Here is a 24,539-nt window from a genome sequence, read left to right on the forward strand (position 1 = left end):
AGACGTGTGATTGAATTTCTTTAACTTCTCTAAGTATGTAAACTCAAGCTTTGAGCATTTGCAAGTATTATCGATGAGTATGCGTGAGAAAAAATACGTTATCTTGCTGCTCTCTTGTGGTGGTTTTAAGCATTACAATCTTTGACGATTCCAAAATCCACACTTTATTCAGTGCAGACTGGAGCGTAGTCCTTTCCGTTTGAAGTTAGTTGCATGAACTATGCACAGCTGTTTAATGAGTATTTATTTTCCTCATATTGTCACATTGGTTTACAATGTTTTACCAAAAATAACACCCAAACATTGCTTAAATAGGTAAAATCTGTCAGCCTTTCTTTTTAAATTTACCGTCAGTTTTCCTTACTTTTTCCTAAAAGGCATACTCCTGCTTCTGTATATATTATACATTCCTCTTTTGCTCTTTTTGATTCTTTACATACACACTTTGCATCGTCACTTTTCACCAATAATGCCAAAAAAAGAGTTCTCATTTCGTATCCAGTTGGGAAAGGCGTAAACAATTGAAGTGCACCAAGATGGCAGCACAATCTTCTACATTCCAAAGCGGTGGCGAGGCTTTGACCTCGACGGTCATCTATAATCCTTGTAGGCGCAATTTATGGATGTGTGTGTGTGTGTGTGTGTGTATGTATGTATGTATGTTAAGATTCTCTCGCTACGATTGTCCAAACCGTTTAACTTAGAGAGTTGATTTTTTTATGATGACCAGAAACAGCTAACGGATCCTACTAGACGAGTAATTGAATTTCTTTACCTTATCTAAGTGTGTAAACCCAATCTTTTATTTGTTAAATACCCACTTTTCAGAGGATTTTTAATAGCGCAATAATGTCTTTTGGTTCCAAACAAACAGAGGGGACCGGCAATGCCGGACCCCCTACTTTTATAACATAATAAAGGGTAAAGCAACACAATGGGCCCCTATTCACAGAGTACCCCAAACGAGGAACCAAGAAACACCAAGGACACTCCCTTGTCTTATCAGAAAAATGCACATCTGGAAAACCAAAATCTCCCACACATCCTAGACGATGCGCAGAAGTTAATGCACTGCTGACCAATCAGAGAAAGAACTCTGCTTTGTTTTTAACTTGTAAAAAATGCTTACAAAGAGGAGAGTAATAGACTGCCCCAGCACGCTGTTTTTTACCCATCTGTTTGGGTAATACATTATTTGGCTTTGGAAAGGGCTTTTGTGATGATTTTATACAGGAATGAGCATGCATGTAAGATGGAGAAATAAGGAGTTAACAGGTGATTTAAGATGCAGGGTTCCTAGAGATGGGATCACTCCATTTTCTATTGTAAGTTACTACATTATTATCCATTATTTGTGTTCCCACACTGTAATACACAAATGTGAATGGTTACGTAGTGTGTGTGCATAAACAAACATGGTACAATAATACAAAAGCAAAGGAATCCCCAAAATAACACCCCCCAACATGGACATTCGCACACACACAGAGACACACACACACACACACACTCACACACACACACACAAACATCTAAATATGTTCATGTATTCTTTGTTTTTCTTTGGTCAGATATCAATTTTAAATGTTGCCCTTTTCATGTTGTCAAATAATGCCACCGGATTATTTAAAAGATGCCTCCTGTAACTATGTCATGTAATTTACACCTCTTCACAATTAATTCATATCATCTCACTTTTCGATACAGTTCCTCTCTTGCATTAGATCTCATTAGATCTCTTAAGGGACCAATGTTTGAATACCTGCTATTTTGTTGATCCTAACGACAACACACTCGGTCGGCTTATTCCATCCAAAATAAATTGGATTAACATATTCAAAGAAGTGTCAGCAAGTGAAGAGGATACATTCATAGGACACCACCATGTCCTTAATTGCCAAGGATGCTGGTCTGTGTGATGCATATTAATCGCATATTAAGCACCCACATAGACACACAAATGGGGAATTAGCGTGTATTGCATATTAATTACCAATTAGCCTTTGTTCTGTGCATTGAGGGCTCTGTGGCATCAAAAAGACAGCTTGTTCAAGGGCAATATTCACCCTTGCACGCATGTGTATGCCCCTAAATGCAGAAGTGCCCTGCCCCCCAACCCACACATACACAATGCATGTTGAAGTGACCAGCATGGAATGAGAATTAATACAGTGATATATTTATTGATGAATTCTTCTACATATGAAATATTCAGGTTGTGAAATGCTTTAACGTGAAAGCCTTTGTTCTATGATACAAAAACTGTCCAAGTTGTGAAAGATCAGGCATAATCAAATATCCCTTAAAAAGTAAATTTATTTCCTGTATACACGCACCAGCCCGACTCAAAAATGACATGTTCCAGGAAACGCCTGGTCAACAGAACCGGCTCGAAATTGGGTGGCGGCCACCGACAGAATATAAGAGCGACCGTCTAACCAAACGCCCCATTTTCTGGGTAGGGGGTTTTAATCTTCTCCTGTGTATTGAGTTTGCCTGACATCCACCCATCCATACATACATCATCCATCTATTCTCTAATCCTTATACAGACGAAAGGTTATTAATAAAATTGGTTTTAAAAATAGATAAACAACAGGTTTTATAGCATAATGTACGAATAGATGTGTGTGTGTGGGCACCTGGAAACTCGCTGGTGGAAATTCTTCCCAAAATGATTGTAAATGATGTGGAAAGACGTCTTGGGTCCAGCACCATCATTCTCGCCAAGTCGTTCCGTCACGACAGGAAAAAAAAGGGTTTCGGGGAGCAGGAATAGATAGTGTGATTTATGGATGGGTGGATGTTTTATGTTAATATTTTCACGCTACTATTGTCCAAACTCTGCATCGTAGAGAGTTGATATCACGGTGGCTAGTAACGGCTGTCGTATTTTAATAGACGATTGATTGAATTTCTTTAACTTCTCTAATTGTGTAAACTCAAGCTTTGAGCATTTATTTGCAAGTATTATCGATGAGTAGGCCTGAGAGGAAATATCTTAGCTTGCTGCTCTCTTGTGGTGGATTCGAGCATTACACTCTGTGACGATTCCAAAATCCATACTTTCTTTAGTGCAGACTGGAGTGCTTCCGCGTAGTCTTTTCCGTTTGAAGTTAGTTGCATAAACAATGCAACATCACCGCTTTTGTGTGAGTATTTATTTTCATCATATTCTAACTTTGGTTTACAATGTTTTACCAAAAATAACACCCAAACATTGCTTAAATAGGTAAAATTTGTCAGCCTTGTAAAATGTCTTTCACTGTCTGTATTTCCACCCGAGAATTTTCCGAATTCGGTTTGAATGAAATTATGTAATCTCATCTAATCTAATCTGTCTCTTGGGAAGTTAGATTGAGGGTTAGTTAGTGGTAGCAATTAGAGCTAATGGAGATGTTGGTGGTCATAAATCTGGTGTGTTATTGTTTGTGTGCGGTGGAAAGTGGGGGCTAAGCTTTGGTGTGCTTCGATAAGAAATCTGGTGTTTTATTGTCTCTCTCACAACCTGGGTTATGCACACAAAATGGAATTGAACTATAATGTGGCATTTATTGAATAAGATTTCAAAATGTAATTTAGCAGCTCAACAGTTTGAACTGAATCCAGAAAGTAGGACACCGCTGATGTTCTTACCTATTAACACAAAAGTTTTGTCAGAATTTGTTTTTTGTGCAAGCAGGCCACTATCCCTTCTATTTATGTATTTACAAAAATTCTTGAACATCTCCCAAAATCACTCAAGTGAATGTTAAGCAAAATGTTATTTTATTTCTTCTTCACTATCTTAAATTGTTCTCCAAGTACTATTTGTTAAACTTTCCTCAAATATAAATTTGGAAGCTTTTCTTTCTCAATAATTCCCACTTCTGGATTTTTTGGTTATTATGTTGGTTCTTTGAGACCATTTTTTTCTTTCTTTCTTTATTTTTTGGCAGTTGGCTCTGTATTGGATAGAAATCCCCACATCGATTAGATTTGATCAAGTCAATAATTTATCGAGAAATTCAAATGGGTGGTCCTTGTGCTACAACTTCTACAAATCTATGAAAAACTACTGTATGTGTCAACAAAGAAAACACATGAACCAATCGACATCGGCTCTTCTGATTTGCATAATGCAATTATCTATATGTTTTTACCAAACCCAAAAGACTTGACATGAGCACACACTTACACATGCACACATATGGTGCTGCTGCCATGCAAGGTACTGCCAACCCATTGGGCAAAAAATAGCGTTCTGTGCAATGCCTTAGGGCAGATTGGACAGTGGTAGACTGGAATTGAAATGCTGACCTATTGGTCTCAAGACAACTCGAGCTACCAAGTGTGCCACGGCCATTAACTTTGACAAAGGTACACATTTTAGGCAAACAATCTTTTAGAGCTGGTGTGCAATCTATACTGTTTGCTCAATGTCTGCTGGTTAGCAGTGGATGGAGGGGATATGAGGCGGAGGTGTGTGTGCGAGTGTGTGTGTGTGTGTGTGTGTGTGTTTGTGTGTGTGGTTGCTGTTCAGATAGCAAGGTCATAGAGAAATTTTTCAGACCTAACGTTCCATGACAAATGGTCAAGGTTCCATCAAGGTGACTCACTGCTTCCCGAGATGCACACAAATCTTTGGTTTCCTGTTGTCTTTTTTTCTACTCCCTTTTTCCCCCTATAACCCTCACCGGTTTTATCTACCCTTAATGTTAATCACAGTAGTGACCTGAATAATCCACAAAAGTGCTCTAATAAGGAACAGAGGCACATCACTTTAAGAGGAAAAGTCTCACCTGTGTATGCTCCTTTGTGACGTGTCTATTTGTTTCTGTCTGGAAGCAACATCAACACAGAGAGGACGTTGCGGCAATAAGTAAGTGACTGGATCGCTGCGGGAACCGAAGTTGTCGATGCATTTGTGCATGTCAACCCTCCCTTACACACAAAAAGTATGTTTGCGTCGGAGAGATTACATCTTGCATTCTATGCTATGTGTGTTCCCCATATGAGATGCTGTTGTATAGAACAGACATAAGTGTAAATTCTTAATCAGGTATTGCTGACAAATGAGGGACCTCAAGAATGAGAGGCTAGCTCCAGTGGTGTCCGTTTGAATTGTCCAATAGTGTCCATAAATAATACATTAAAGAAGGCGAGTCAAACCGTTCCTCAGAGGGCTGCTGTGGGTGTCCAGGTTTTCATTCAAACTGAACAAGAGGATATTTTTTCCAAGTGTTATCAGTTGACTAAAGTCTGGTGCTACATATTTTAGATGATACCTCATTGGTTAAACTGTTTTCATTAACTCGGTTGGAAAAAAGACCCGGACCCACTGCGGCTCTCTGGAGAATTGCTTTGACACCCTTGCATTAAAGTGTTTGACTGTCACATTCTGTCAAAAACATCCCACGCACAATCAATATACACGGGTACCTCGAGATACGAGCTTAATGCGTTCCAAGACAGCTCGTATGTCGATTTTCTGGTAACTCAAACGAACGTTTCCCATAGAAATGAACTAAAAACAAATTAATAAGTTCTAACCCTCTGAAAAAACACCGAAAACAGGATATTGGATTGGAAAAACATTTTTATTTGTTCTAATTTGGCACTTATTAACAGAGTAACAATTAACTAGTGATTTAATAGGACTAAAATGTGTTTAATATTACTAAAATTACATGGATTTTGCAGAAGGGAGAGAGAGTGACAGAGAGGGAAGACTTTTTATCCACAGCAATGCGCTCGTGACATAACAAACAAATTTATATGAACTTGGATTACAATGCAGACACACTCAAAAATAGGTTTAATCTAACTTTACACTAAACTTAATTCCAATTTTGTTTTAAATTTTGATACCTTACTTCTCCAGGGTTGGCTCTATTTGCCCCACCTCCACGCTGACTTTCAGCTCTAGCTAAAAGGAATGTATCAAGGATTATTTGCTTTTGTCTTGCCTTCAAAATATTCCAAAATGATGGACACAAATCTCCTCATAACAGGATAACGCACGACCACTTGCCCAGGAAGTAGTATTCCTCTTTTATTAGCGATGGGAAGAAAAAAAAACACTGAAAAAATGCAGCGCCCAGTGCCCAGTGCAAAAACATTACACGAGGGAGTTGCGGGGAGAGAGACAGTGCCCATGATGTTCTTATGATCAACCTCTCGTGTCCGCTGTATGTTCGTATGTCAAAATTTGCCTCGTATCTCAAGATAAATATGTGCTCAAAATGTTACTCGTATCTCAAATTGCTCGTATGTCGCGGCACTCGTATGTGAAAGGAATTGGTTCCAGAACTTATTTTGTAACTGTTTGTAAGGAGTATTTCATTTCTAAATTCTCTAATTCGTTTCACGTACCTTCCAAAAAAATTAACAATTAAACACAAGGAGGAAGTTACATTTAGCTTGTCTTTGTAAATGCAAAGTATCATATTCAATTTGTAAAACGAAATAAGTATATTGATGAGAACCTGATGCTTTCTAATTACAGAAATTAGTTGATGCAGCGTTTTTTTCCTGCTTGGCATTGTTGCTTGTCGCACCTCCAGTCTCCACAGCTCAGCTGCAGAGTCATCAGCCAGGAACCACTGTTCATTGATGTTTCTCTGCTTTAATCCTGGAACATCTCCTGGTGGCGGAGCAGTGACAGAGACGTCTCCCTGTCACCCCTTGCAGCTGATTCTTGTTGTCTCTCGTAGCCATTGTTGGGGTTAGCTGTTGGTTCCCCAGATCCTGTCCTTCCACATAAGCCTAGTGCTAAAAGCTGTCTTTCTCTGCCTCCTCAGCCAGCTCTTTTATGGCCTTTCTCAGGCTTATTCACCCCTGCGTCCCTCAGGAGGCGTGGTGTTGACAGCCCGAGGTAACCTCGGCAGCCGACCTTGACTAGGTAAATAGTGCACTTCCAGTCAATTTCCTGGCACTAAGCTGCCAGCTCCGAGTATTTGGCCTTCTTGCGCTCGAAAGTGACCTATATGAGGTACACTGCTCTTGCCTTGGAGGACCATACCATAATATCTAGGTGGAGTGATGTGGTGATGATCTCTGTGGAGAATCAGAGCTGCCTGTTGAGGTCAACCCTCAAATCCCACTCCTGACCATGGAAAAGGAGCCTTAGTGTCTCTCTTGGCCTGGTGTATCTCTTTCCCCCCTTTGTTTGGCGAAGTTGGCGTGGATCTCCGCTGGTGGTGAATTTTTACTGCTCTGTCTGCGTCTCTCCAGCACTTCAGCTAGTTTCCTTAGGACCTGATCATGGCGCCATCTGTAGAGCCGCTGAAAATGTGCTGTCTTGCAGCTTGACAAGATGTCCTGGAGGCTTCCGTTGGGTGCTTTGCAAAGTGCGCAGCATACTTCCTCGCAGAACCATTGTTGGAGTTTACGAGGACATGGAAGCGTGTGGTAGGTTGTGCGAATGAGGAAGCTGGTTCTTGCCAGCGGGATCTTTAACAGGTCCGACCAACCTATGTTTCAGTTGACAACTGCGACACGGCCTTCATCTTGTAGCGCTCTTCCCCATTCTTGTCAGCTCTGCCACCAACATCTCTGTCCTCACCTTATGGTTAGCTTTGGACCAGAATCGTGGTGCTTCTAGCAATGCTCTTCCTGCCTGAACTCTGCCCATAATCTCCTGGTGCTGCAGTCTATTGAGGGCTTGGTCAACCTCGGCGTGGGTCAGTGGACTCTGTTAGCTTGAGAACCAGCCTAGAATTCTCTTGCTTGTAGCCCAGACTGATAGACTGCAGTGGCAGTTGCAGTGCATTCCTTCCAAAGAAGCCTGTTTCAGAAAGGCACCGTGGTAGACCTAGCCACTTCCTGATGAATTAATTGGCTTTTCCCTCCATCTTGCTCACAGTGGATGAGATCTTGCTCATTTTCAAGGGCCACGTTACCGTTCAGTATGAACTGGTAGCACCAGACCTTTAACTTTCTGGGGAGTAGTTGTCTTATGATGGTGCTCTCCATCAGTTTATTAGACTGCTCTACAGTGTACTGCCGCCCAAGACTTTTGATGGGTTGCTCAGAGTGGAGGGGGTGTTTCGCCCCTGACAATAAAGGTGATATTGTCGTTTCTGACTCCTCTTCTGATTGACACACTATGGGATTTAGGGGATATTCTCTTCATCATGGCCCACGATGTCAACTCGTCCATCCTCTTCAGCAGTCGAGATGTGCACGCTGCTGTCTGAAGGAGGCTGGTGACATTGTCCCTGTAGCTCCTCAATGGGGGTAATCTCTGGCCAGATGGTAATTTGATTCCTCCAATCATTTGTCTTGCTTCTATGAGGATTAACTCAAAGGCTGCCACAAAGAGGATTGGAGATATGGCACTCCCCATTGCAATTCCCACTTCTAGCTGCTGCCACCCGGTGGTAAATTCCTGGAGGGAAAAGCTCATTTGCAGGTCGCTGAAGTACAGTGGTACCAGTTTCTTGATGCAGGGAGGCATGTGGAAGAACTCCAAGGCATAACCTATCAGCAGGTGTGGGACAGATCCATACACATTGGTGAGATCGAGCCATATGACGTGCAGGTTGGTCTTCTCCCACTTGGCCTTCTGGATTTGGTCCCAGATATTGGCAGAATGCTCTACACACCCTGGAAAGCCAGGGGTTCCTGCTTTTTGGCACTTGTTATTAATGCAGCCATGCTCTAGATCAGGGGTGGCCAACCCGCGGCTCGCGAGCCGCATGCGGCTCTTTGCCCGGTTTCATGCGGCTCTTACGTCCATATCAAAGTTTGTATTTGTGTTTTATTTTTATTTGCGTGTGCGCTTCGCTTGAGTTCAATACGGTATTTTCGTCCAATGCGCATGTGCTCGGGATGAAAATACCTCAAAGTTTCCCAGTAGGAGCAAGGTCATTTAAGTAAACGTTTTTAACAGAGTGGGAGAGCTCCCGTGAACCAGAAGCGACAATGAACAGCGTCGCGCACACAAAAAGTATCCCAAAGATCGAGCGTCGGCTGAAAAAGCCACACCCCCTGCGAGGCAGACCAAAGCGAGAGTGCTCAGCCGGGAGCAGCCAATAGGAGAGTGAGGCGTACACCACGTGGTGGGCGCGCTACTTAAAAGCCATTTATAATAAATGACAGCTCACAAGGAGCGAATGTTGCGCAAAAATAGGCTCTGATTTTATGACAGAAGTCCCACTAAGTAACATGCATAGCAAAAGAAAAACGCTATTGTAAATTGTTATATTTTTGTTTGTGGACTTGGTTGAACTGAGAGTTTGTCTGTGTGAGACAGTGCACACAATGTTCATTGTTGATAATGACTGGCCTGTGCTGTTAGTGCTGTAGGAGTCAATTTATGTCATTACTATGCTGGTGTGTGACATTTACAATAAATCTGGCTGAGCAAAGGTATGTGTATGATGTGGCTCTTTGCGGTAACACAGTAAAAAATGTGGCTCTTTGCGGTACCACAGTAAAAAATGTGGCTCTTGGTCTCTGACTGGTTGGCCACCCCTGCTCTAGATTGTAGGTGGACATCCTTCTCGCTAACACCGTGAAGATCTTCCCCTCTACGTTCAGCAGGCTGATGCTTCTGAATTGGCCTATTTCCTTGGAGTTTGCTTCCTTCGGGATGAAGACCGCTACAGCCCTTTGCCACTCCGGTGCAATGCGCTGCTTATTCCAGGCAGTTCTCAATAGGTACCAGAGTATCTCTAAAACCTGGGGGCAGTTTTTATATAATTTGTAGGGGACTCTATTATGGCCTGGTGCTGATGAGGACCTTGCCTTCTTCACTGCTTGCATAACTTCGCTGAGCTTGGGGGGCAAGATGTTAAACTCGCTTAGTTCATCGCTGTACTGCCTTCTGACATGCTGTTCCATTTGCTCCCTGGTGGTCTCAATCTTTCCGGACTTGTTCTCCTCCAGCAGTTGTCTGGCGTGCTTGTTGAAGCTGGCACACACTTTCTGCTTCTGTTTGCTACGCTTGCGGATGCGTTCAGCTCTGCAAAGCCTGTATAGTCTTTGCCTGACCTATCCGACAGAATTTTCAGGCCCTTTCTCTCTGACTCCCTTCTCTTTTCAGAACTACAGTTGATGTACAGGTAGGTGATTTTCCCTGCTTGGCATTGCTGCCTGTCACACCTACTCAAGTGCCCATGGGTCAGCTTGGTACTACTCTAGACTTTCAAATTTATGGGGGTCAATATCTGCTGATGTCACTTGAGCAGCAAATACTCATCAATAAGGTGCAGCGGAGGCTACCTTTCCTGAGAGTACTCAGGAAGGAGCAAATGAATATCAACCTGCACTGGGTGATTAACACAGCCCAAAAGGTCATTAATTGACCCCAAGTCCCCTTCCTACCATCTACAATTCCCGGTTGTTAGGAAGGGCAAAGAGCATCATAAGAGACAATACACCTCTTGGCTTACACCACTTCCACCGCTACAGGACCTTATCACCCAAACAAACAGACTCATGGACAGGTACTTCCCAAGAGCCGTCACCATACTCAGGAGGACCTAATCAACGTTGCGTCCTTTGTGTGTGTAAAATACAGAAATAGCACTCGTTATTGACACTGTGGCTAAAAATACGATGTGCCAAATAGTCGTGAAATATAGTTCGCTGTCTAGCTTTGAATGCTCTGTTGACGCCAACATCTAGTGGGAGGATTTTTTGTAAATCCAGCCGGAATGACGACGAGCACCAAATTACTGTGCTCGCCGTCATACTGGGTGTATTGACAAAATAACTATATATCCCAGCAGTCACTGCGCAGTACTTTTTCCATGGGGAAAATAGATTCGGGGGCTGCTTGCCATAGTTGTGAGAGCTGTAGAGGATTGTGTACCCAGTCAACTGATTTATTTTATTTTATCGTGATGACAATTTTAGTATTGGTCCGTATATAAAGCGCACTGGATTATAAAGCAGTCCGGTCTATTTTGGAGAAAATGTAGGACTTCTAAGTGCGCCTTATAGTCGTGAAAATATTGTGTTTGTTAGTCATCTAATATTTTTAATTGATTAATTATTTATTGCACTTCATAGTGAAGCTTTAAAACTCATTTTCTTGTATAAAGACAATTAACACATTCAATTCATTTCAGTATTTGGATACAAGTAGCAGTTATTAAAAGGGCGTAGTAAATAATAGTATTTGCTGCCCTGATTTGAAGGAGCACACCAGATTTTCTGGTAATTCGTTCCAATGGATCTTAATTTTGGAGCAAACAGCAAACCGGTTCGCGGTGAGCAAAGGGATATGAATACTTCATAGGGGGTCAAACAAATCAACCAAGTAGTTTGGTCCAAGTATTTTATCGTATGTCGCTTGACTCACAGGAGGCTATTGCAATGATTTCATGACCAGTGTGACACATCATCTCTTTACCACACTTTAAACACACTCATGGCATCCGCTACCTCTCTGTCTTTCAGCTTGCAAAGTGGGGTTTTATCGCTTGGTGCTGGAGTCTCAGCTCTGCAGTAAATGTCCACCTCACAGTGTGGCCTGGCATACAGGAGCATCTACATGCAGCTGTGAAGATGGATATCACAAGATTGACTCTGATCCTCCCAATATGGCCTGCACACGTGAGATTAAATTTATTTACTTGCACCTATTTACTACAGTTTACTTTTGATTTGGTCTGATTGAAAAGCTTGTTAAGTCCTATTCTCAGTTGAGAGAGTGCAATGTTTTAGGGAACTTATAATATTTTTTGTGGGCACATTAAATGTACATATTTTCCAGTGTTACTTCCATTAACTATTTCACCTGTATATTTGTTTCTTCTAAAAAAATAAAAATAAAGAAAAAAGAAAAGAAACAGGCTATTTGGAGTTTAGTCCAAATCCTCTTCATCAGATTTGATAGGCATTGGATCATTGATGGAATCTTCAGGGTCCGCCGTAAATTTCTTGCAATTTCTGAGAGTACTAAGAATACGTTCTTCATCTTTATTGCCTTCATTGTTATAATCTACTTTTAGCAAACGTAGAATTTAAACAGGATCTAATGAAATGATCTTGAGCTATGTTCACGCTGCAGGTCAAATCAGTTTATTTTTGTTCTTTTTTTGCCAATATGCTACAGATGTCTGATTCTTTTCTTGCAGTGGTAACAGTTATTACATTTTCCTCCTCAAATCTGCCTTGGCTCATTTGCATGTGGATAAGACTCAAATATATATCTGACTCATCTGTACTATAAATGCATATCTAAACTGGGCCTTTGGTATGACTGTAGCTTTAGAGTAATAAGCTTGAGTAATTTCAATTTGATCTTACTGACTCCCAGGGCCACCGTCTACGCCGCGCAATGCCTTCTCCAATGTCAATGAGACCAGTGTCTTCCTGGAGTGGTCCGTTCCCATGGAGTTTGGTGGAAGGAAGGACATCCGCTACAATGTCTTATGCAGAGAAGTCAAGCTGAATGGTAGGGAGCTGGAGGAATGTGGTCCCAACGTTCGCTTTATTCCTCGTCAAGTCGGCTTGTCTAACACCTCGGTGATGGTGGCTGACCTGCAATCGCACACAAACTACACTTTTCTCCTGGAGGCCGTCAATGGCGTGTCAGAGCTGGACAAAGGCCACACAAAGCAGTACGTGTCAGTTAATGTGACCACCAATCAAGCTGGTATGTATGACTTATTCTGTGGTTCCCAAAGTCTTAATTTTTATTTCGTATCAACTGGGACGAGGTGAAACTCTGAATATGAATGTGTCGCAAGCACCAAATGATTGTGCTGTCACATTGCAACTGAACAAGCCTGTCACTGTTTACATTCCTGACTCCTAGTGTAAATTCTTTCATTTTTACATATTAAAATCTACAGCAATTCCCAAAAAACACCTGGATTCTAAAAATAATAAAAGCTCCATGTATAACTGTTTGCTGTTAGATGGTCGTGTCGATGCAGCATGGTCGTTCAGAACAATTATGCTGATAATTGGATAACTTTATTGGATTGGATAATTTTATTCATCCCGTATTCAGGAAATTTCATTGTCACAGTAGCAAGAGGGTGAGGATGCAGAAATAGGAAAGGCATTTTAGACATAAATAGGAGTAATAAGTTAATGAATAAATACATGAATAAATATAAAAATAAACAAGCGTGTTGCTGAAATATATCTATTAATATACATACATACACACACATATATATATATATATATATATATATATATATATATATATATATATGTGTGTATGTATGTATATTAATAGATATATTTCAGCAACACGCTTGTTTATTTTTATATTTATTCATGTATTTATTTATTAACTTATTACTCCTATTTATGTCTAAAATGCCTTTCCTATTTCTGATATATATATATATATATATATATATATATATATATATATATATATATATATATATATATATATATATATATATATATATATATATATATATATATATATATATATATATATATATATATATATATATATATATATATATATATATATATATTTATATATATATATGTACATAGAAATACACACACATATAAGCACATATATACATATACATAGATGTACATGCATGCATGCGGTAGGTTTAAACCCAGCCATTTTTTTGTTAAAGAACCTGACAGCTGATGGGGAAAGGGATCTGCAGAAGCGCTCCTTCCTGTAATGAGGGTGCAGCAGTCTATTGCAGAAAGAGCTTAGAAGGGACTCCACAGACTCATGCAGGGGGTGGGAGGTGCTGTCCATGATGGACATCATCCTGGTCAGCATCCTCCGCTCTCCCACTTCCTCCACAGAGTCCAAAGGACAGCCCAGAACAGAGCTGGTCCTCCTAACCAGCATACTCATCCTGTTCCTGTCCCTCTCCATGCTCCTGCATCCCCAACAGACCACTGCATAAAACACTGTAAATGTCACCACAGTGTCGTAGAAAGTCCTCAGCAGTGTCCTGAACACTCCAAAGGACCTTTGTCTTACTGGTGTTAATGTAGAGGTGGTTTTGCCTACACCAGTCAACAAAGGCTGTGATGACTCCCCTGTACTCCAGGTAATTCCCGTCCATCACTCGTTCAACAATAACGGTGTCATCAGGGAACTTCTGGAGATGGCTGGTGTCTGTATTATGTTCAAAGTCTGATGTGTAGAGGTAGAAAAGGAGTGGGGAGAGCACTCTGCCTTGTGGGGACCCCGTGCTGCAAGCTACCACATCAGACGTACAGTCCTGGAGTCTCACATATTGTGGTCTTTCAGTGAGGAAGTCGATGATTCATGCGGCTAGGTGGTTCCTTACTCCAGCCTCTTCCAGTTTCCCTCTCAGCAGGACCGGCTGAACTGTGTTGAATGCACTGGAGAGGTCAAAAAACATTCTCACTGTGCTTCCCGTGTTCTCCAGGTGTGAAAGAGATCTGTGCACCACGTAGGTGGTAGCATTTTCCACCCCAATGCCTGGACGATAGGCGAACTGCCTGTCTTGATTAGGTGAGAGGTTATAGCTACCGGCCTGAAGTGGTTTGGCTCCCTGGGATAGGCAGTCTTTGGAACTGGGACCACGCAGGAAGTGTTCCATAAGGTGGGGACCTTCTCCAGACTGAGGCTGAGGTTGAAAATATGCAGAATCACTTTGCCAAGCTTAAAAACTGGCATCGCTACTCTATTTTGTATTTAATGCACTCTGATTATATTATTGTTTGCAAAATCCTAATCTCTAAAATATTAATGGCGACAACCTAATTAATGAGGCAACAGATGTCAGTGTAGTCGTCATAATAGGGAGCTATATCCGGTTCTTTTCAAATCTCGTTGGGAAGCCAATTTCTTTCATTAGGAATGTATTGTGGCTACATGGTTTATTTTAGATGTTTGTCACAGTTGATGATGCAACGATCAGATAAACTGTTTTTACTCTGGAATATTTCTGTTTTAAGGTGATAAAATGAAAAATCTTTTAATGCATAATGTTCTAGTTCATTGACAGATGCTTTGCATGATTTTGTGGAATACCTATTAGGGGCATTTGGATGTGGATCACTAAAATGGTCATATGGTTTGAGGGAAAAAAAGAGACAGATGGTTGTCTGACAGTTAAGAAAACCGACAGACCTGTCGCTGTAACTGTCAGCAGTCTGAGTGGATTAGACTAGACTGCAGAGCTCACTTTGAGTTCATCGGAGTTGTAGTGGGGTTACAGTTAACCAGTTTCAGATTAAGCCTTGTGATAGATTACATATGACAGCAAGTCTCTTCTCCTTGGCAATGAGTGCAAATATGATGGATGAATTATAGTTGTTCATTGACTTCCATAGCAAGTACAAGTTGTGTGAAATATTGTTACTTGGCCTGCAAACCTATTGGACCTTGCTGTTGATTTCAGGTTTTCTCTGTTGCCGTGCTTTCAGATATAAGTACTGACATTTCCGAAATATACAGTGCACATGACTTTAAATTGCACTGCCTAAATTTCACAACAGTTAAAAAACAAACGGATACATTTTTACACCACACTTAACTATAAGCCCCATGTTAATGCGAGGTATTTACAAAAAGAGATGTTGCATACAAATATATATCTATATATGTATCGATTGTATTTGTAAAAATGTTCGTTCAATTTATTTAAAAATTCCTGATAGTTATGTAAATGTTGAAAATACCTTCAAAAATAGAACAGGTCAAGAGTAAATATTGTCTGTATTTTTGCAAGCAGCAGGTTCTTGATTATGGTGTCCTTCGACAGCTCTTTGGTCTTGCCTATAGTGGAGTTTGGAGTGTGAGAGACTGAGGTTGTAGACAGGTGTCTTTTATACCGATAATGAGTTAAAACAGATGCTATTAATCCAGTTAACGGGTGAAGATCTTGTTAGACCTCACTAAAAGAAGACCTCTTTTACAGACAGAAATGTTGCTTGTTTGTAGGTGACCAAATACTTATTTTCCACTCTAATTTTGAAATACATTCTTTAAAAATCAAACAATGTGATTTCCAGTTTTTTTCAGATTCTGTATCTGATGGTTAAGATTTACCCATGTTAACAATTACAGGCCTCTAATCTTTTCAAGTAGGAGAACTTACACAATTGATGGTTGACTAAAGGAGCCTATTTGCCACACTGTATCTGAGTCACAAATGTTTGAACCAATAAGAGGAGGCAGAAAGAAGGTCAACACAGGAGCTCACAATCAGAGAGAGAAAGGAGACTACCTCTTTACACACAGAGAGAGAAAGGAGACTACCTCTTTACACACGAAGAACACACGGGCCAATTCATAGCTTTTCTGGACTTGAACATCATGACAATGACAATGGAGACATAAAATTAAGAGTACACAGAAAACCCACACACACTGATCAATATTTCCTTTGGACATCTGAACATCCCACCATCCATCAGTTGTCAGTGGTCAGAACATTGCATGAGCGCACTACAATAATCACGGACCCGGAGGACAGAACACAGAAAGAAAATCACATACACTAAAAAGATGTCAGTATCCACAGTGGGCAATAACGAAAGGCGCAGGACAGATAAAAAACAATACGATACAGGAGAGCAAAAAGAATACGGACAAAGAAACACGAGCAGAGGGAAATGCTAACGTTGCTGAATGTGAGAGGGGTTACGCAATGTATCCAAAGAGCTTTGAGGCATTGAGGAAACACTAACAACACATGTCAAACCACACACAACACTCGCCCAGATCTTGGTGAATCCAAAGGACCAATACACCCTAAAAATAAACACTAAAGGAAGTCCCGTGCAAATCATGCAATCAATCCTAAATCGGAGCAATAGGAAGTTTACTCATAAGAAAAAATAGAACGCAAAAAGGTGTGCGAAACAGAGACAGCAACTAGACAAAGAAGAGCGATAAAACAACAAGCACAACAGGAACACTGTAAGTCAGCCATCACAGACCACTGCTAAAGGGAAAACCATATCATGGACTGGGAAAACGCCAGAGTCATCTGCAACGCAGAAAACAAACATCAGCGCTGGATCGGCGAGGCTTTTGAGATGGGCAAGCGAGGTTCGAAGATCATTAACAGGGACAAGGGGGCTTTCATGCTCTCCACCTGGTGCAGCATCCTGGAGGAGTTAACGAACGTCACAGGGCACGATTACCTGTCAATCCTGACAGATATAAACATGCGGGCGGGTTATATGCGAGTAAATACGGTACTTCTAAGTGTTATGTTTGTACCAAAAGGTTTTACAGTATACGTGTAAGGGAACCCTATTTATAATGTTTTAAACATACATGTGTATGTATCATGGATCCATTCATTGCTGGATTTAAAGGTACTTCAAGTACATTATAACCATTTAGTCTGCAGTGAAAATAAAGAAACTCATTATTTCAGCCAAGCCCATACAGTATTTAAAAAAAAACAATTATGCATGTGTTTTGGTTTCTTGTTTCAAGTAAGATTTTGAACATAGGACTTTTGTGCAACCATCTACTCAGGAAAAAGTTACTGTGTTTGGATCTGTGATTTATTCCCTGTATAGTTCGGCTGACATTATTGAAACTTGAACGTCTTATACACCCCATCACCACCATCACACGCACACAGACACCCCCCCCCCCACACACACACACACACACACGTACATAGGCACACAGACACATATAATAAGTACATTGTCAGGGAGCATTTTCCCTGGTTAAAAGCCTCTTGTGCCGCTTATTCGCCTCTGAGCTCCGGTTATAACAGGATGGCTCAGTGACAGATGCACACTCACGCAACCTATCTCACTTGACTTGAGAGCGCTGCTAATAAATTACTTCACAGATGAAAATGATGGCAGAGTCACACACAAACTAAGCCTACAACATCTGGTCAACTTAAAAGCTAAAGCCAACACAGGCCCGAGGAGAACATGCAAATAATTACGTTATTTACATCTAACTAAGAAAAAGGTTCTCAGAAACATCCTCTTCAGGATTCGAACTTTGTTTTTGCCAAATTTTAATTGTGCATATATGTGTCTTCATGTCCAGCGCCTTCCCCCGTGAGTGCCGTGCGAAAAGGTTATGCTGGCAAGAGCAGCATCACACTTTCCTGGGCAGAACCCGACCGACCTAATGGCATCATCCTCGAATATGAGATCAAGTATTTTGAGAAGGTAATGTTAGGCATGGGCAATGACAAAAATTGTTATCAAGGTAAAAATCTATGTTAGGGATTGGTTTTGTTGTGTTTTTCCCCTGTGTGACCTATTCCTGTGATTGCCCATTGAGTTCACAATTTCCCTATCGTTTCCACACCCCAAAGTTTGTGCTGTGCAATATGAAATAAATGAACAATCAACTGAAGAATCATCACAATTAGCAAGCAGACTATTTTCAGCCTCACAAAAAAACTACAAAACTATATATATAAATTTACTTCGTGTAGGCTTGAGGCGTCGGAGGATATGATGTGGAGTGCTGACAAGGTTCAGTCTATTGTGTTTGCTCTCAGTGTGCCTCATGTGCATTCATAAGTACAAATTAAGTACATGACACGGAGACTTCACTTGGATATTTTAGTGGATAGGCTTGGTTTTGTTCTACATCTCATAATCACTCATTTTGGCTGTGGTATAGTCATTTCGCTTTTTGTGCACCACTGTTTTGCTATCCCCGCTAAATGATTCGCTGTTCCTCAATATCTTCTCAATTACCAAACGTTGGTCTGGAAGTAATGTTCCCTTATATTTATCGACTTATTGAAACGTTATCATTTATCGCCCCGGCATTAGCAATGCTATCTAATAAACCAATGTCTATTGAATATTTACTTTGCCATTTCTACAATAGATAATTCCCTTGGAAATAACTGATACTGCATTTTATATTAAACAAAATTTGCTGATCTTTTCACACTAAATGGCACCATATAAAAATAATGTTCACTTTCCCAAAGCTGCTTTTAAGGCGGAAGTTGTGAAATTAAGCAAGTTGAAGCTTCAGCTCAGCTCGGTGATCCTGTGTCCTACCTCTTCTTCCCCTTTATCCTTGTAAGCATTCTTTTCTGTTAAGGTCATAATAGAGGTATACCAGGGAGATAGATGGGGAAATAAGCAAGGTTTGTGGTAAGTGGTTAGCTAATGGAGTGGACATTTAGCCTTGTTTAAACCTGATAAGGTTACAGCTGAGGAACTGATCCTTCCACATGGACATACATAACACACTCAAACAATGCACATTGAGTGCAAGAAACAAATGAGACGTGTCATAAATGTGCACATTCAAATTTTCTTTTTCAACAGGAGCAGGACTCCAGCTACACTATCATAAAATCCAGGGAGACTGAGATGGTTGTGGAAAGCCTAAAACCCTCTTCGGCCTACATCTTCCAGGTTGTTCAAAAACTTAGAGAATATCCAAAGAAATTGATACATTATAATGAGCTGACACTGAAAACAAACATAGACAAGTATAGGGAACGCTAACCAGCTCTTGCAAACAAATGGCCCAAGGGCCAGTTCCAGCCTGTAGCACGATATTGTGTGACCCACCAGAATAAATCATTTTCGTCTACATAATGCTAAAAGTAAATGTCAAATTTCCGTAGCTCAGAAATTGGAGAAAGTTTTGCCCCGCCCCTTTATTTTTTCGATAAAATCTCAAAGAAAACATTCATTCAATCATGCATTTCTGAACCGCTTTCTCCTCACTAGGGTCGCGGAGGGTGCTAGAGCCTATCCCACGTGACTTCAGGCCACAGGCGCGAGACAGCCTGAATCGGTGGCCAGTCAATAGCAGGGTTACAAGGAGACGGACAACCATTCACACTCACACCCATACTAGTAGCAATTTAGAACGTTCAATCAGAATACCATGCATAATTTTGGAAGGAAGCGTACGCAGGCCCGGGGGAGCATGCAAACTCCACACAGATGGACCACAATGGATTTGAACCCAGGACCAAACATGCATGGTAGTCTGTTTGGACACTCTAAATTGCAAATAGGTATGGGTGTGAGTGTGAATGATTGTCCATCTCCTTGTGTCATCAGCTGGCCACGGATTCAGGGTGTCCCCGCCTCTGGCCCTAAGTGAGCTGGGATAGGCTCCAGCACCCTCCGTGACCTTAATGTGGACAAAGCCGTTCAGAAAATGCATGAATGGATGAATGTTTTCTTTACATTAATATTATTATTTTTTTTAAATCACTGTTAAAACACCCGCTTTGGCCCTTATAGCTTGTAGTTTGTTGTGGCATTTTTATTTTGCAGGGTAATGAGCTGCATATCTCATTGTGTAAACATCCCATAATACAACTTGGACATCTGCGGAGGTCATTTTCAATATAGAATAAAACTTACAGAACACCAACAAGGCCATGTTACCCAATTTCTGATCCATTTTTTGTTCAAAAATAACAAAAAGTTGAAAGCTATTAACAAAAAAGAAGGGTCCATAGACATGATGGTAGACATTGACTCAAGTTTCACTTCACACCCCAAATAACCATAGTATCTAAATTATGATGCCTGCCACAGCCTATGCAAAGTGGACAAAAGTGGATGAACTGGACAATTTTCCCAGATAACTGGCTATTGATCCTCATACTTATAAACCAGTGTGCTTCAGTGGATAAAAAACGGTGACTGCTTGTCACCTTATCAAAATGTTGTAATTAAAAATAAAGATGTGGGTATTCAGTACTCTGGTGTTTTTGTATAATTGTATGCAGTGTAATTGTATACTGGATGCAATAATTCAATTTGGTTTAAACCTGTATCTTGTGTATTATAGGTACGAGCCAGGACATCTGCGGGCTATGGTGCTTTTAGCCGTCGTTTTGAATTCCAAACAAGCCCTTACTGTGAGTTCACATAGAAGTATATGTTGGATACAGAGTAAGACAGTGAGCATGAGTGGGCAAGCGTGACTATTGGAAACTTTTAGGAACCTCACACCTGTTCTTGATTGCCTACTTTTTTTTGAAAGCGTGTGATTGTGGGCAAGTGCAGGCATTTGTATATTTAGGCCTGCTTTAATCTCTCTCTCTCTCTTGGCAGTAACACCTAGCAGTGAACGGGCCCAAGCTTCAATAGTAGCGATAGGTGTCACTTTGGCGCTCGTCTTCTTGGCAGCGGTGGCTGGATTTCTACTCCGTGGACGGTAGGGTAATATTTTGCTAAATAGATTAATTTATGACTCACTTTCTGATAATTGTAATGATAAATTATATTGTTATTTGTTACATAGAGGAGTTTTCACATGCCTGTTTTTACCACCAAGACACTCAAAGTTGTTATCTAAAAACTCCAACATAATGATTATTTAAATTTTTACGGTACTTGTAAAAACTATAATTCAAAATATGTTAAATAAAACTGTTACATACATAGTATGCCAATCATTTGTGATTGCATCTGTGACAAATCATGATAGCACATCTATAATTAAGCAGTATAATTCTTCATGGGGGCTTTGCAAAGGTCTGCTTTGATGAAGTTCAACTTGGTGCGCTTCAATGGATTTTAGTGATCTATTATCTCCAAGTCATTGTTATAGCTTCCATTCGTGGCCTGAAGTTGTCATGACAGCCCTTGTTTGTTGCTATTTAACTATGATAATAACACCCATGGGTTTAAGGCCATACTGTTAGGCATTCTTCACCTCAATCTGTTTGGGTCATGGATTCTCATTAGGAATGTTCATCTTATGTTGGTTATATAAAGGGTCCGTGAAGAGCGTACTTAGTACATCCATCAGTATCACAGCTACAACCTGCAGTCCTTAGATGCATCCACTAAGGGTCAAGTAGAGAAGTTGCTGTAATTACAATGCTTTACTGAAAGAGCTTGGACTCATGAATGTAATTTATCCTTGTTACAGAATATGCTGAGCCTAACTGTTTTCTGATCGTGTTTTGTGCCAATCTGAAAGCATACAAACACACCTTTTCGGTTGGGGCATTGTAAAACAAATGATTTGAAGTTTTGCTCAGTTCATTCTTTTATATTATAGACGTAGAGATCAGACATGATACTGAAGGTGCAAGGGCAATTTTATTCAAGAATAAAAATCCAAAGACGGTTGCCTTTGAGAACTTTAATAATGTTTCCAAAATGCACAAGACAAACGTCAAAGTGGGCATGACTCGTGAGCACTTTCAGGATGTTTTTTCCACAAAGTCGGAAAGTTAATTTCTCCCCCGTTTTTTTCTGCTTGGTTCTGTTGCAATGGTGGCTTAGTCTTCCTCCGCTTTCTCGTGTATTGCCGACCGTTGCATTTACTAATGCTCCGTTGAGGGTTCGTTCAGGATTTTTTTCAACAAAGTCGGAAAGTTCGTTTCTCTCCAGTTTTTTTTTCCGATTTGTGCTGTGGCAAAGGTGGCTGCGTCTTCTTATTAAATTTCTCGTGTATTGCCGAGCGTTGCATTTAGTCATGCGTCTGTTTTGGTGCTCATCGATCAACTAACTCGTCAACGTCTTTATTACTGACAACACTGCCCATTGCCTGCCCCTCCAGCACAATTTAACCCACCAAAGGCTGCTTGCACAGCTTCACATGCATAATCAACTTGACGCAGACAAGGGGTAAAGAAAATGGACGGTTGTTGTGAAACAGCCAATAAGCCAAAAGTGTAGTTGTAACTGTAAAAATAAAATATGCTTTGTGTGTTGAAAATGGAAAATTGCAGACCAGCCAGACAAATTTTCTCTGTGGAATTTGTGCCACACAATCTATCACCCACCCATCCATCCACTCTATGCTACAGGCAATACCTGCCCATCTTAACTGTCCAGACACTTAACACACATTAGTTGACATAGAAACAGAGCACACATATTTAAACACATTTCTACAAAGTGTTTCATGTGCACATCAGTTAACATTTATACATATGGACATCCCCATACAGGAAGTACGAAGGCAGAGCGCCCACTGCGCAGGGCACACTCTTAAATCCCTAGTCCAAACAGATCAGACAAACCAGACACCCCAGGCAGACACAAAACACACTCAAGCACACACAATGTGTAAACTGATTATTCAGCTGCCTATGTAAACCTTCCTGTCTTGTCTGTCCAATGCATACAATAATACATAAAAGTAAAAAGTATTTGTATTCCAAGTGCCTTTCAAACAATTAATGGGCACTGTATAAGAAATACAAGTTCAAATGAACAATAGCACAAGTACCCTTGACATTTGTAAGATAGCCTGGATTTTGGAAATTTTGACAGAGAAATTGATTTGACAAGAAGATAATTGGATACACCTATTAGCAACAAGAGAATTGCAGTTACCGTAATTTTGGGACTATAAGTCGCACTGGACTATAAGTACGATTTTGTATATATACAGTGGTACCTCTAGATACAAGCTTAATGCGTTCCGAGACTGAGCTCGTATATAGATTTTCGCATAACTCAAACGACCATTTCCCATAGAAATTAACAAAAAATAAATTCTTCCAATCCTCTAAAAAAAACATCCAAAACAGGATATCTAATTCGCCATTTATTAACAAAGTAACACAAAACTAGTTGTTTAATATTACTAAAATGTGTTTGATGAGAGAGAGAGAGAGAGAGAGAGAGAGAGAGAGAGAGAGAGAGAGAGAGAGAGAGAGAGAGAGAGAGAGAGAGAGAGAGAGAGAGAGAGAGAGAGAGAGAGAGAGAGAGAGAGAGAGAGAGAGAGAGGGGAGGGAGGGAGGGAGGGAGAGAGAGAGGGAGAGAGAGGGAGAGAGAGAGGGAGAGAGAGGGAGAGAGAGGGAGAGAGAGGGAGAGAGAGAGGGAGAGAGAGAGGGAGAGAGAGAGGGACAGAGAGGGGAGAGGGGCTTTTTGCACCGCAACACATTCGTTACATTACATAAACAAATTTAAATGAACTTGGATTACAATGCAGACAGACCCAAATAAATGTAATCTAACATGAGACCTAATTTAATTCTAGTTTCGTTTAAATTTTGATACCTTTCTTTTCTCGGGTTGGCTCTATTTGCCCCGCCTCCACACTGACTTCCAGTCAATACTGAGGGTTGTATGAGTTTGTATTCCCTACCAAATATTTCCAAAATGATGCACACAAATGGGAGAACGCATGAGCACTTGCCAACGAGAAGTAGTATATACGCCATTCGCACTGATTAACGGGAAGAAAAAAAACACTAAAAAACAACGCCCAGTGCTCGCAGAAACATTTCAAAGAGGAAGTTGCGATCACAAATACATTGAACGAGGGAGTTGCGGGGAGAGAGACAGTGCCCATGATATTCCTATGAGCAGCATCTCGCGTCCGCTCTCTGCTCGTATATCAAAATTGGTCTCGTATCGCAAGATGAATATAGGCTCAAAATTGTATTTGTATCTCAAATTGCTCGTATGCCGAGGTACCACTGTATATTTATCTCGTCTCATCTCATTTTATGAACCGCTTTATTTTTATTAGGGTCGCGGGGTGTGCTGGTGCCAATCCCAGCGGGCATAGACGGGGGACACTGAATCGGTGGCCAGCCAATCATGGGGCACAAGGAGAAGGACAACCATGCACACTCACACCCAGGTTTCCTCTAGAGCTGTGGTGTTTTGGGACTTTCAACTCCCTCCACAGATTTTCTATGGGGTTGAGATCTGGAGACTGGCTAGGCCACTCC

The 24,539-nt window shown here is 40.8% G+C and overlaps 1 protein-coding gene across 5 annotated transcripts in view; it reads left to right on the plus strand.

Moving 5' to 3' along the window:
• The window catches only part of epha5 (EPH receptor A5), a 66,530-nt gene that overhangs the window by 17,473 nt on the left and 24,518 nt on the right, over positions 1–24,539 (plus strand). For all 5 annotated transcript variants that reach the window (XM_077736686.1, XM_077736685.1, XM_077736687.1 and 2 more), the window contains 6 exons: positions 11,392–11,547; positions 12,254–12,592; positions 17,939–18,063; positions 19,192–19,281; positions 20,684–20,753; positions 20,950–21,052. In XM_077736686.1, the coding sequence (XP_077592812.1) occupies positions 11,392–11,547; positions 12,254–12,592; positions 17,939–18,063; positions 19,192–19,281; positions 20,684–20,753; positions 20,950–21,052 (883 nt within the window). The remainder of the gene's footprint in view (positions 1–11,391; positions 11,548–12,253; positions 12,593–17,938; positions 18,064–19,191; positions 19,282–20,683; positions 20,754–20,949; positions 21,053–24,539) is intronic.

This window comes from Stigmatopora nigra, chromosome 17 (assembly GCF_051989575.1).
Source record: "Stigmatopora nigra isolate UIUO_SnigA chromosome 17, RoL_Snig_1.1, whole genome shotgun sequence".
In the NCBI taxonomy this organism is placed as follows: Eukaryota; Metazoa; Chordata; class Actinopteri; order Syngnathiformes; family Syngnathidae; genus Stigmatopora; species Stigmatopora nigra.